The 15,056-nt window shown below is 36.4% G+C and overlaps 1 protein-coding gene across 7 annotated transcripts in view; it reads right to left on the minus strand.

Annotated features, from left to right (window-relative positions):
• The window catches only part of plppr5b (phospholipid phosphatase related 5b), a gene marked incomplete at its 3' end in the record, with an annotated part of 50,043 nt that overhangs the window by 24,520 nt on the left and 10,467 nt on the right, over positions 1-15,056 (minus strand). For 5 of the 7 annotated variants that reach the window (XR_014626095.1, XR_014626096.1, XR_014626097.1 and 2 more), the window contains exons 4-5: positions 12,385-12,573; positions 2,858-2,990 (exon numbers count right to left, since the gene is read on the minus strand). Coding sequence is in view for 4 of the 7 variants with exons in the window: in XM_084398234.1 (XP_084254360.1) it covers positions 2,858-2,990; positions 12,385-12,573 (322 nt within the window). Of the gene's footprint in view, positions 1-2,857; positions 2,991-12,384; positions 12,866-15,056 lie in introns of those variants that run through there. The other 2 variants (XM_084398235.1, XM_084398233.1) reach the window with 2 other exon arrangements.

Consider the following 15,056-nt stretch of genomic DNA (forward strand, 5'->3'; position numbering starts at 1 on the left):
TGATTCTTTGATGAATACAAAGTTTGAAAAATAAATCTTTTTTAACATTATGAATTTTTGCTGTCACTTTCGATCAATTTAATGCATCCACGTGGAATAAAAGCATTAATTTCTTTCAAACAAAAAAAAATCGTACTGATCCCAAATGTCTGACCACAACGTATCAAACCATATTGCTTAAACCTGTATGAATTTACAGGGTCACAAACATCAAACATGAATGAGATTTAAGAAATGCAGTGGATTTTGAGCGAACAACGACTTAAATTTCAGTTTGTTCCTACATTTTTTATCTTTTTAAAAAAAAATTTTTTTTAAAGTAATAAAACAAGTTTGGATTGGAACAACATGAGGGTGAGTAAATGATCAGACAGACATAATTTAAATTTTTGGGTGAACTTTATCTTTAAGAAGAAAAGACCTGATGATTTTGAGCTTGAAATAAACTATTATATCTCTTTAAAGATAAAAATGTCACCATGTAGATTAAATCATGACAGATACATCCGATTTCCTCCGGGCCACATTGACTTCTGCTGAACACTGACAGATGCTGTCAGTAAAGTAAATGTGACCTTCTCAGCACTGTAGGAGGCTTAGGAAGAATTCTGCTTATCTGATTTGTCTTTAAGAACGCTAATGCCGTCAGATGTCCAACAAGCAGCTTGGATGACTAGGCACTGGAAACTGTGAAACTATGACCAAAGTACTGTATATTCTGCCGGAAAATGAGAGCGTCTGCAGTGAATAGGAACCATTTAATGCAGAAATTAATAGGAGATGGAAGTGGGGATCAGGCTAATAATCCATGACATTGCTGTTTCTTTATCTCACAAAAACACTGAAGCATTAGAGGGAGAAAATGATTGAAAAGGGGGACAAAATGAAAGAGAATGAAAGAGTGAGCAAGAGAGAGAGAGAAAGATCACAGATTAAGTCTGGTCTTAATTTGTTAAACTGCATTAAGTACATGTGATGTGGTTGAAGAGGCTTTACCATCACGATACTGTAGGGCACGTGAGGTTACATAAACAGCAAAAAAAAAAAAAACACCTGTAGATCATATAGATGTACAGACTGTGTTTCCAGTAGTAATGCACAGAAATGATTTTTTTTACAGAAACACTGAAACCAAAATGTGCCCCTATTATGCTATTAAAGGTCCCAATTTTATTTTGGAGGTCTCCTACAATAGGCTTACATGCATCCAAGGTCAAAAAACACTTTCTCATTATATAAACTGCAGGATCACATCTTTTCAGTGACTGGAATGGTTAGATCTAGGATCAGGTCTCTTTAAAGCCCTTATTTCTGAGAGCCATCTCTGCTCTGATTGGTCGGATGTGATTGGTCTAGCACATGTCGGAAACAAAACGTCCATTACCATATCTGAATTTCAGCTCCACAGGGTTTCTCAGCACTTGATAGAGTAATACAAACAGTAACAATGGCATCAGTTTTACCGTATCAATAACTGCCCGAGTCCACATCCTTTGGAAGCGGGTGAAAGTGGATTTCTAGATGTTTTCTAGACAAACAGCTATATTACACAGTACATGAAATTAATAACTGAAAAAGCATAATAGGGGCACTTTAAAGTTTTCATTTAAACTTCACTAATTTCGCTAATTAAATTTGTGTAATTGGGTAACTGAACTCAGTTTGTTATTCATGGTGTCATGGTAAAAATAAAGAGGCGATAAATTAAACCAGATGTAGTAAAGTTCTTCATCAACGAGCAGCCTTGTTTTCAGCCGAACAAGTTTTACATATTGCTTCTTTAGCATCCTTTTTGGTCACGGTGAAATGCTTCCACACTGCTGACATGTTTACCTGTTGTAGCTTATCCACACTGAGTGCACAAAATAAATGCTGACATGCTCAAAGAAAGCAAAATCGGAGAAGCACTAATTAAACTTCACTTTAAAAATGATTAATCAAAAACAGCAATTTCAAGGCGCGGTGACTGACACTGAACATACAACTTTAATTTTCCCGGAACATACACTGATGTTACAAAATCACGATGGCACAACTATAAGAGCATTATTCATAAAAACAAACAAAAAAAGAGCATCATTATTAGGTTTCTGCAGGCCCTTAAGAACATATACTGTAGCTACGTTGAGAGTGAGACCAAATATTGTTCAGTTGATCAGTGATATTCTCGTACATCGATTTCTGATACTGACTGACCCGTTGCTCATGTCTCCAGCAATCCTGATTATCGGGATCTCTTTTAAAACAGCTTTACTCGTGAATATGGAAAATGAAAAAGAAAATGTCTTTTTGACATTTTGGCGATATTAACTTATTTTTATTAGAATAATTTATATACACTCTCTCAAAACTTTACGCTTTACTTGCTCGCAAAACAATAAGCACCAACCAATGATAGTGATTTTGAACTTAAGAAAGCTAATTGGTCAAAAATATATATGCTGAGGGCCAATAGCAAAACATACCCTCCAAATACATCTGCATAAACCCGCTCTGTCTCTCACACGCACACACTGTCGCCACGTAATGTACATGTTAATGCTGGATCGTTTAAAAACAAATGCCGGAAAGCAAAAGTCCCACATCTGACATTTTTCGAAACAGGATCCAGCTTAAATTAAGCACTGCTTTAAGGGTAATAAAGTCCTTCACACACCTTCCTCCACAGGTTCTATCATAAAATACAAGGGTTTTTGGCACTAGTGCACTTAACGTTGGTTGGAACAACCTCTCTGTTAAGAGGGAAAAACTACTTCCAAGTAATTCCAATGGTTTAACTGTAAATTGAATGCCAGGGATGAAAGCACAACGTTCCATAAAAAGATCCATAAAATAAAGTGGAATAGCAGTGACATACCAAGGAAACGGAAAGTCCTCCGCACTAATGGGTTGAGGTAACAGCAGTCCCCATTCACGATGGTCTTCTCTCGATTGTCAAGATCCTTTGATGTATACTCTATCAAGAACAACACAGTTTCTGTCACGGTGATCTGAAACAGAGCAGAACATCAGAAAACGTTAAAAAAAATGTATAAATAAATGTAGCTATATAGCTGTTTTTACATGTTCTGAAGAAAATGTGAGTGGTGCTTATTAGTGCAAACCGTGCACGATTAAGCCATGTTGCTTTGGAGGTCTGGGTGGTTGCTAAGGCATTGCTAGATGGTTTTGACCCAAGTAAATTAGCCCACAATAAAAAAAAAACGTTTTATTTCATCAGGTCTGGAATGGAGTACAGAACCCAAGAAGCTACTGTACTAGTGTGTGGAAAGCTACAACCTAAAAACTAATTTTCAGTTGCCAATGGAAATGTTAGGAAACAGAACAAACGATTGAGAGTTTAAAAATGACAAGACAGAAACAAGAAATTGATTATCTGGCTGCATTGTTAAAGCCTGCTGGTTCTGCCTCTGCAAATTACTCATAATAATAATAATAATAAATGTGTTGCGTTTTATTGTGCTGATGATCATTATGAGAACTGCCATTATTTCTATCCCATAAATCCAAATAAGAGTTTGTTCTGCCCTTATTTGCATTCATTAGTAGATGATGTGTTGCAATATTGCTGTAGACAGAAGCCTTGCTGTGACTAGAGGCCTTTTCACGCAGTATACTTCATCTACAGGATTGAATCATACACTGTAAAAAATTATATGATCAATAAAATATGACAACATATGTTTTTACATTGCTGTAACTCACCAAAATAAGTTAAGCAATTTTTTTACTTTTATTATACATTATACAAGTTTCAATTTATTTTTTAATGTCAGTTTAATGTAATTTAAGTTGAAATGACTTAAACATCCAAGTTGATTGTACTTAAAATTTTAATGCAGCAATTTTTTTGTGTGTATATGGTCAGTTGAATTGATATTATTACTAAATGTTCTCCATTGACTATGTGACCCTTGTTACACCATTAGAAGAGATTAACATATATTTGAAACTGAATTTTACTTTATTAATAGACTGCATGTTCCTGGTCTTATTGTGAATGATTCATCAGAATTTTTGCAATTTTTTATCAAAATGTAATAACTTGTTCTGCCTCTGAAATGACTTTCCTTTTCCGCTGATGTCACCAAGCCCTCTCATTTTTCAACCCTTCCTTCAACCTCCTGTCACATAAGACACCTTGCACAATCCAATCAATTCCCAATGGATAGCTTCAAGTCCTGCAACATTATTTTCTTGTTGAAAATCATGTTGCGTTTAGAAAAACATCACATTATATCATTAAAATCTTAATTTTGTGCTAATTAAATTGTGAAAATTAGTTTTCATGTCATCTTTAAAAATGGATTTTAGGATCCATAAAGAGAACTCGATCTGCAATAAAAGTTAACTAATGAGAAATGACTTTCTCTTCTGTTCATGAGCACAGGGATCCGAGTTTGACTGAGATAAAGAGACCAGGATTCGGACTCGATGAGGAGCTTGAGGCTCTTCCTGATCTGTCAGAGTGATTTAAGAGCTTGTCCAGCTCCTTGAGGGTTTGCTTTTGGGGCTTATACATGCAAGTAGGATCTTCTACTTCCAAAAGCAGAGGGACTTAATCTTGTATTCTCAAACCGCATAAACCACCGCAATAAAATTTGGCTAGAGGAGCGTAAGAGCTTGGTGGCCCCTTTGCAGCCCTCCTTACTTCAAAACAGTAGCACAACCGCTCAAGGCTTTACACACACACACATACATACACAGCAGAATCTAGGTTATGAGCATCCAACATATACTTCTATATATTTAATGCAACAACCTTAGACTCTGACATGGCAATTTCTATGTGAAAAATGATTTTGATTACTTGAAAAATTACTTGATTTTATCCATTAGGAATTTACTGGGTTGTAAAAAAAAAAAAAAAAATCCATATGACAGATAGTTAGGACTGAAAAATAAGAGGGCTTGGTGATGTCAGCTGAAAAGGAAAGCAATTTATTCGATCATAATGATAGATTACAAAGACATTGGAATAATGTGCACTGAATATTGATATTATTTCTGGTTGATATTAAAGTTGAAGTATGCTGTTTTCGTACCTCTGGTGTCACCAAACAGAACAGGTATAGAACAGGTTTCCTTAAACAATCCCCCTGTCGTCCATTGGTCAAACATATAGATAGCCCCGCCCTGACCTCATACCATTGGTTGAGCCTGTTGCAATGCCAAGCAGGTCAGGATGCTTGTGTTTCTTGCTTGTGTAAGTCTACGACAGTGACTCCTAGTAACTACAACACAGTATGACTGACTGAATAACAGCAGGAGGTATAAAAGTAGGTTAACTAAATGAGATTTAAACAGTGTTTATACAGTCAGCTGTCATAGGGTTAGTTCACCCAAAAATGAAAGAAACTGTCATCAATTACCCACCTTGTCGTTCCAAGCACGCAAGACTTTTGCCCATCTTCAAAACACAAATGAAGATATTTTTAATGAAATATGAGAGATTTCGGTTTCTCCACTGACAGTCCACGCAACTGTCACTTTGACGCTTCAAAAATTCAGACCGTAAACCGAATCCATACGAATCGAGTGGTTCGGTCAAAATTTTCGTAATAGACTTGATCGCTTTATATGATGAAGAGATTAAATGTAGGTTTTTATTCACATATAAATATTGATCAGCGAACATAAACAGAAGCTCAATCGTATGCTTGATGCACAAGAACAGAACTCGTTGGTTCTTGCCGGAGCTGAAACGTGCTGCGTAATACGAGAATGAACCTCATTGGTTCTCGAATGTAAAGCGAACATGTTTGAGCTTCCGTTTACCACATCTGATGTGTGGGCTGATGAATGGTTATATGTGAATAAAAGCCTAAATTCAATCTGTTCACAATATAAAGCGATCGTGTCTCTTCAGGAAATCTGGACTAAACCGCTCAATTCATATGGAATAGTTTTACAATCTCTTTATGAACTTTTTGAGGCGTCAAAGTGTCAGTTGCGTAGGCTGTCAATGGAGGGACAGACATCTCTCAGATTTCATCAAAAAGATTTGAACTTGAGCACACAGTGGTGTAAACACAAAGAACTAATCTGCATTGGAATAAAGAGGTCTTTAGCGGTAAGCTAAGTATGAGGTTACAATCTTTGAAGTTACTGAGCGGAAATACCTCTCTTTTACCTTACCAATATGCTTGCCAACCTTAAGTGCTATCTGTAGATCTCAAGAAGATCTCAAGAAGAGGAGGAAACTAAGAATACAGCTGAGCTCATTCCTAAAGTCATTTTTACACAAGATTGATTTAAAACTGTAAAATAACAGTTTTAATACAACATGTTTCTGCATAACGGCGCTCCAATAAACGACACAACACAATCACGATGTGTAGCCCAACGCTAATGCCCAAAAGTGGACATGTAAACTCGACCGTTTCCAACCTAATGGGCTAAAACTCACTAAACACAGAGCAATTCAAGCATGAAGTCCTGATCACTCAGCCAGACATGAACATCTGTTAGTTTCTCGCTGGTTTGTAGGGCCCAGATGATCGCTGTTGACAATGGAGAGATATTTGTTTGGACTGTGTTAATGAACAGCTATTTCATACTCATCATGGCTCACTTTCTGTTGTCAGAGCATCTTTTCAATCTGTTCTATAGAACGGAGAGAAATCTAGAGGTGTATTGAATAAGAAGAAGAACGCTCTGAAAAATAAGAAAACTCCACAACCTCTTGATTTTCCTGATTACATTTTTAAAATCACCCTTTTATATCAAAAAACCTTAAACCACCGAATTCAGAAACATTACTGGGATGTAACAAGGCAAGTGTCATAAAGATTATAAATATATAAAGACCAAAAACACTAACCAGTACAAACAAGCCATTTCCTCATCTTCATGTGGAAGCCCAATTCACTCAATTCAGTCATAATTGTTACTTACAATTTCGGAAATGGGCTTCCATACCTTCAAGTTTCTCCTAAACAAATTTGGCAACCTGTAAGTCAAAAATTATAAATATATTAGGGCGGTAAAAGAAGTCTTTTTGTACCCATCTATTAAATTCTACAACAAAGTGTCATTAGTTAAAACAACAATACATCTTCATTACCAAGATGGCTGCCAAGTGAAGTGACTTGCCTTAAAGGGCCTTTGATTTTGGTCAGTACCGAAAGAGACTCCACACACATTATTTGAGCACTGAATAATACTAATAGATTTTGAAACCTCATTTTTGTAATCTTAAGTACTTTACTTATAGATAACCTCTCTGTGCCAGACAAAATATACTCAATGAATGCTATGACAGCTCTAACTGGGAATGGTCAAGAAGAAAATACAGCAGTTAAGCATGCTTATATGAGTTGTGAAGTAATTTACTGTATTTTGACAATCTAACGATAACATAAATGGCACCTGAATCCCCACACATTTATATAACACCCCACAGCTGCTAAATGGATGTAGTTAAATATGTTTTTGAAAGCATAATGGTGGATTTGCCATAAAATTGTGTTGTCAATACTAGAAACTGGTTGTTGAATTGTCCCTGAAGGCAGTCACAACTCAACTTTGACATACAAGTGTATACTAAGACATAAAAGAAGTAGTTCTGGGGACGAACATAAATGGAAAGCCTCAACATCATCCAAAGAATATGATGATCTATGACATCTGACTGCATATCAGAAGCAGACAGCTGTCATTCATCAGTATCTATGCTCTTCAGAGTTTTCATGCATTATAGAAAATAAGCACCAATGCAACAGCTTCAAAGTAAGAGAGATCAAAAACAACACATGCTACACTCAAATAAAGAAATGTTCTTCGATTTTGAAATGTAGATATTCTCTTTACCACATCAATGATTTCATCAAGCTGTAAAAACCTAATTGGAACCTAAAAGTGAGTCAAGTGAAATATGAGCATGCTTGTTATATTAGCTTGTTAGTTATAGTTATTAGTCATGTAGTAATTGCCTTCTCCTAAGTGACTTGCAGCACATCTTTATTACAGGGACAGGCCCCTGGAGCAATCTGGGTTAAGTGATTTGATCAAGGACACATGATGTTAGGGGACATCTGAATGAGTGTGCATGAGAGTATGTGTTATAAGACATGTTTACAAGTGCACTTGCAAATCATGAGTTAAAAAGACACATTGCATCTTAATCTTGCCACGACTACTGGTCTGACCTTTCACTATCAAGTGAATCTGCAAAAATCATCATGAAAATGTTTGGGTAAACCGATTACACTCAAACTTTGTCTATTATAATCTCTGAAGAAGAATGGGCTTTGTGATGGTTTAGCACGTTTGGCAGTGATCTTCAAATTCCATTCCTTATCAGAAGTTATCAGTATTAAATATGTTGTAATCCGTTTTAAATAAAGATGTGATGGGAAATACTAGTCTGACTTATCTAAACGTCTGACTGTCTACGGGTGATATCGCAAAATCACATCCAAATCCGGCAGCGAACTTATTATGTTGACAGATTTTTTTAATCATTTTGCTTTTGTAAGACTTTTCCCCCATAACCCACACCTTAACGCATCAATGTCATTTTTGCCAATATCAGCTCAAACTGAGCAATATCTCTGTCTGAAACTCATATCTTTACCGCAAGCCTTTCAGACTACAAATCACAGTGTGGTGGTTTCACTGCGGAGATAGAGTTCATCTCTCTTTACGACAGCTTTGGCTGGGGTCACAGTGTTGCGACGTAGCAGCTGGATTGTAATTTTTTCTGTCTAGAACAACATTGAGCCAATATGTGTCTACGCCACTCTGCTCAAAAAGCTGTTTGGGAAAAATATAACAACCTAGCTGCCATGTAGCGACACTTATAACCTGTCAGCACTGTGAATGAAAAATGCATCTATTACAGTCTCCAGAAAGGAATCACTAAAAATAAGTAGTCTTTAGTTTAGATTGTCTTCTTTCCTTCCCTCTTTTTACCCCTCACCTTTTTCTGCATTTAAACTATTGAAACCAATCTAGTCTCATGCTGTATCTGATTATTAGCATAAAGTATAGTCCACATTACAGCTCATAGCTAAAAACCACCCACTAGACAGGAAGCAGGAAGAACCATCTGACTGAAATGTAAAGTGACATATCAAAGATTTTTGGGTAAACTCTAAGCAAAGCAGAAAATACAGATCTGCTGAAGGCAAGGCTAAGAATTTAATACTCACCAAGTGCTAAATTTGCAAGAAATAAATAAAAATAATAGTAATAATCAACAACAACAACCTTGGTGAGTAAATAAAACATGGCTCAAAATGTAAAATGCAATTATCTAAATAATCCAACTGTCATAGGGGCAAAAATGTAAAATAATAATCAAATAAATAAATACATAAAATAATATCAGGAACATAATGCACGACAGCATTGTTATTGGGTAATTTCCAGATCTCACCAACCCCATTCTCTCTACTAGTAATACTAATAATGATATCAGTAACAATATCAACAACAGCATTTCCATCCCTCAAGGATATCATTTACTTTCTATTAAAGATCTTTTTTTTTTTACTCTTTAAAGGTCCCGTTTTTCGTGTGTTTTTGAAGCTTTGATTGTGTTTACAGTGTGCAATATAATATGTGTTCATGTTTCGCGTGTAAAAAAACACAGTATTTTTCACACAATTTACCGCTGTTTTCACTGTCCTAAGAACGGGCTGATGACTTCCTTATGAAGTCCCTCCTTCAGAAATACGTAACGAGTTCTGATTGTGCCAGCGGTTCCTGTGTTGTGATTCGACAGCAGCTTAGCGCACGTTGCCCGGAAAGGTCACGCCTCTTACCATAACGTGGAGATGCATGCGATCAGTGTTATTGTAAACATGTCTTTAATATTACCCTATCAATTTGAGCCGGAATCAGACCCGGAGAACATTGATGAAGAGGATCGAGTAGACTTGGACTCCGGGATGAAAATAACAGCGTCTCGACGACATGGCGACAAACACACTCTACAAACGCAACTCTTCCTCTTCTCCGTGGGAGCGCAACAAGACCACGCCCCCTTTTTTTGTGTATTCCTGCGGGCGGAGGTTAGTCAAAAAACTGTTCTAGTGACGTCATTAAAGAAGGAAGTAGAGGGATGTAGTCCAAACCGGCCGTTCGATGTAGGCGACTTCTGTTAAATAAAATATCTCGCTTGGCATTGAACTTTGAGCTTTATAATTTTACGGATATTATTTATACTCTAACAACAACATTACACACTAACTAAAGTTTGAAACATGGGATCACGAAGAACGGGACCTTTAAAGATGCAATTGAAACTCAGAAAACTTCCAAAAAATAGCAGTCTGTAAATTTGCACACCCAAATTATTTAAAAGAAATACCATTTTAAAAACAGCCAATCAAATTGGAGCATGCCATTTGGAGAAAGTTTTTGCAATGTTTGTGTTCAGTATGCATATAGACGGTACTTGAACAGTTTCTGGTCTGCACCACCTGAGGCTGAGACTTTACACAACACTGTTTTCAATTAAAAACAGAAAACTTTTTATGCGTTTTGCCCGCTCATTTACGTGACAACAGCGTTTTGGGGGTCTGAAAATTAAAGCTTTTGAAAAATGGGTTTCAAAGTGCAAGTTTTTGAAAATGATACTGTTATCGTCTCCATGTAAACTACAAAAATGCGAATTTGTGAAACCTGTTATGTCCTGCATGCATACATATTATGTGTTCAATCTATAGGCACTTAGTGTTTCTTTACAAAGTGACAGCGCCAACTACTGGCCTGGCATGAATAAACAGCGTTGAAAGGGGATCGTTTTGACAAAATTGTTGCCTGTACACTTAACTTCTCAAAAACGCAAAGGAAAAACATTTCAATTTTTAGTACATCGTTGTCATGTAAACATAAGGAGACAGGTCATGCAAGCAAATAACAAATATTGTATATTTAGCAGAAACAAAGAAAAAAACTTGATAAATAGAACAAAATAAAAAAAAATCATGGGGTCCAATAACATGTAATAAAAATGAACCAAATGAGAACACATCCTTTTATCTGCTGCCATTCATCTGTTAAACACATTAGGTGAATAAAGAACCACGCTATGAGCTGACAGAGAAGCAAAGGTCCAGCGTGGCAGCACTTCAGATTGAGTCACTGCCAGTGATGAAATTATGTGGGCTGGTGAACATTAAATTACAGACAGTGAGATGTCTATACTCACAGTTTGCTTTTTTCCTCATGAAAAAACCTGCAGTTTTCAAAAAACAAGTGTTATTTAACATTGACGCAGTTGTGAGTGAATAGACAAGCTAATGATGGCATTCAGTACTGGGGCAGTGCCTGGTGTGATCTCTAACATCAAAGGCTTTGATATGAGGAGAGAGTATGATATGGGTTATGATATGCAGGCTTAATTTATGCGTGCATAGATAATGAAATCTCATTATGCTGGCTTACCAAGATGGAACACATGCAGTAAACATATTTGGATCTGCTGCTTAATTATACAGTCCTGCATGAAAATGACTGTTTTGAGCAATGCTTAAAAATTATCCTTTAAATTACGAATAAACAAAAATAAGAAGAGCTGGAAAGGCAGTTATGACTCACATAAAAGTCTTATCTTAAAGACTCATGGTGTGCATTATTTCTGTAACCCAGAATTGCCAGAATCACGCTACTGAGGCACTTATTACAAAAAAAAGAAGTGTTTTTATTAAACCTTTTATGCATCGCACTTAATATCAATGCACGAATCAATCTCTAATCATATTCCGTGCAGGTATTTACTAATCAAGTAAAAAGAGTTTGATCTCCCTTCATGAAATTATTAATTTAACAATCAATAAGTAAAAAACAAAACAAAAAAAAAAACACACACACAATTGAGAAACAATATCAAATCCCTTAAATCAATATCAATAAATATTAAAGACAATCAGTATAAGTGATCACATGAATTTATAGTCTGATAGGCTTTCATGAAATTATTCATTTATTAATAACTACAAATCACTTAAAATACCTCATAACCTCATAGTCTATCAAGAAAAATCAATACCAAGTATTATCACCAATAAATCAGTTCTGGACTGATGTGCTTACAATCGATCATCAACTTATCAAGAAAGTCCATATGAAATCATGAATGAAATAAACAATCTAATCTGCCTTGATGCATTCATTCATTCATTAATCAATAAATGCAAATGCACATAAAAACACTTATAAATGATAATCAACGTCAACTGATCACTTATCAATCAATAACACATATCAATCCACCACAGTTGTCATTTAGCAATCCCAATTCAGCTTTTATGCTATAACTCATTCATTTCTAGAGCACTTATCAATGATAGCCTACTCAATATCAAATGATTCATCAATAGCACTTATCAATCAATGTATTGACTTGCATAAGAACTGTCTTCAGTGACTCACCAGTAATGTGGGGACTCCAGTGACCACCGCGTACAGCAGGGCGGGCGGGATGGCGCTCGTGTCCTCGGGTCCGAGGTAGGGTTTCGTGTACGCGGTCTCGTAGCAGAAGAATCCCTGCACGTGCACGTTGAACGTGTCTGTGTACTCGAAGTAATATGCCAGCATGACCGTGCCCGCCATGATCACCAGCTGGAAATAAAGCATGGTCGTCAGAGAGTGGGGCAGGAACATTTACCAACAATCCAGTGGAGAACCTCCAAACATCTGAGCTCCCGTTATAGTTCCCGCATCTCGCCGGGTTCTGACGCTCCGAGCGCACGCGAGGTTGGCACACGAAGACGCACTCGCTCGCATGGCACTGCGCTCGAGCCGGAATGAGAGAGCGAGAAAGAGGAGAGCGCGATAAAGTGCCACCGCGCGCTCCTCACTCAAAGCAGCTGATGATGAAGAGACACGTCAGGCGCCGTGCCCGCGCCTCATCATCATCATCATCCGCTCAAAGGGTCTTAAAGAGAGGCGCTATTCCGTCAGTCACTAAATGTCACCTCTGCTCCTCTAAACCTTGACGAAAATTTTGACCAATCATAAAATAACGCACACGCTAACACAAAACGCTAATGTTTAAAACAAACTCTAATCAAACTTGAATTGCGCGCGCGCGTGTGTGTGTGTGTTGGGGAAAGTTACTTTTAAAAGTAATGTATTACATATTGCGTTACTCCTTGAAAAAGTAACTAATTGCATTACTTGATTACTTTTTATGGAAAGTAATGCATTGCGGTACTTTTTCTTTACTTTTTCTCATCTGGGCTGGACTTGCTTGTTTGGTTTTTAACAACTGTAAAGGCCCTTTTACAGCAAAGGTTAAAAGAATAAGCCTCAAGCTGAAAGTAGTCCAACCTTACTCCTGATTTATCTTAACATGGGGACAAGAGAGGTGTCAGTCTATAAATGTGTAAACAAATTAACTTGCATTACGTTTTTGAAAAAGTAACTCAGATTTGTTGTAAATCTAAAAGAAATGCGTTACTTTACTTGAAAAAAGTAATCTTAATTACATAACTTGCGTTACTTGTAATGTGTTACCCACAAAACTGCATGTGTGTACATACACACACACACACACACACACACACATACATATATATATATATAAGCTTTACATTTCATTTTAGACCCAGAAAATTAAACTACTAAGATTTGGTTGCAAATGTGTTTCTTTCCAAAGTAGGGTTAGACTGTTTTATTGTTGAATAACAGCATAAAGAATACCATAAAATCAAAGATCACACAAGCTGCAGAACTATTTAGTATTTTCTTTAAGTTGATCTGAAACAATTTCACCTTTATCAGTTATTATTACATTTTTTTTTTTTAAATAATACAGCTATGATAAAGTCTCACATGGATTATTTTTCCCTTTGCCAAAAACAAACTCTAGTGAGACATTGTGAGGAATCATCTGCCCTGCTGGAAACCCCTCAGATTTCCACATTAACCTTGCAGAGAATCAATTACAGCGCTAGCATATGTTTGACTGTGTGATGCGGTAGAGCTGTACATCTGTTGAAAACTCTAGGAAAACTAATCATGATAATTGGGCTGTTATTTACATTACAGTGACAGTTAGGATGTGTTTCCACTGAGAAGAAACATGGCAGCTGGGCTGATAAATGTAGCTGTGGGTTCCATGAAGGGAGAGGAGAGATGATCAGATAGTAGGTTAAAACTAAAGAACCTTTCACTGAACAGGTCTTAAAATAATTTTTTTTTTTTTTGTGTGTGTAAAGAAGATTTTCTACTATAAAGAACCTTTTGTGTAATAGAAGATGATAAAAGTTCTTCATGGAACTATATAAAGAACCTTTATTTTTAATAGTGTGATATTGTGCTTTAATTTTGCCATGTTTTATCATACATTTACTACTCTACATTAATAATGTGTTTTCTTTAGCACTCGAGATCAAAAATGATTGATGATCTTGGGGATGATGTATCACTGAACATGAAAAGCTTATTCTTGATTTTTACAGTTCAGAAACACCCAAAGGAACCAACTGACCTAGATTGTTTCCAAACCCACAGACCAATAAATCAGAGTCCTAATAAAGACATCCCTACAGACTGGCATATAAAGAAGACAATATTACAAAGTAATGAAACAAATTACAGTGACATTCATAAATCCATTAAAAACAGACACTGCACATTTTATCATTGCTTTTATAAACAGCTCCTATTAAAAGACTAATGACGGAAAGCGACTTCAAAGCAACTTGTGCACTTTATTTTTTTAAGCTTCATGAGAAATTCATGGACTGTCTTCAGCATACTTAAGAAGATCGGAAGGGTTTGTCTTTGCTTTTTTCAAAATATTTGTGTCAGGCTGAGAAATTTTTTGACTCAATGAGAGGAGCGATACAATACAACATCTGTGCAAGCGTATCACCATGACTCTGTTTCGTTTCCACTGCAGAATACAAGTAAGGGGTCTATAAATTATGTTACTATTCTGTTGTTCACCCTCAAGCTGTCCCAAAACTTACTTTCTTTTGTGGAACACACAAGTAGGCCTAGTTGTATAGCATTATGTCCGTGCTGCAAATTGCAATGAAAGTGAATGGTGACCAAGTGTCAATATGATTCGATAGCGTGCAGCATGTTGGGTTCCT

This window comes from Rutilus rutilus (assembly GCF_951802725.1).
Source record: "Rutilus rutilus genome assembly, chromosome: 24".
NCBI classification, from domain to species: Eukaryota; Metazoa; Chordata; class Actinopteri; order Cypriniformes; family Leuciscidae; genus Rutilus; species Rutilus rutilus.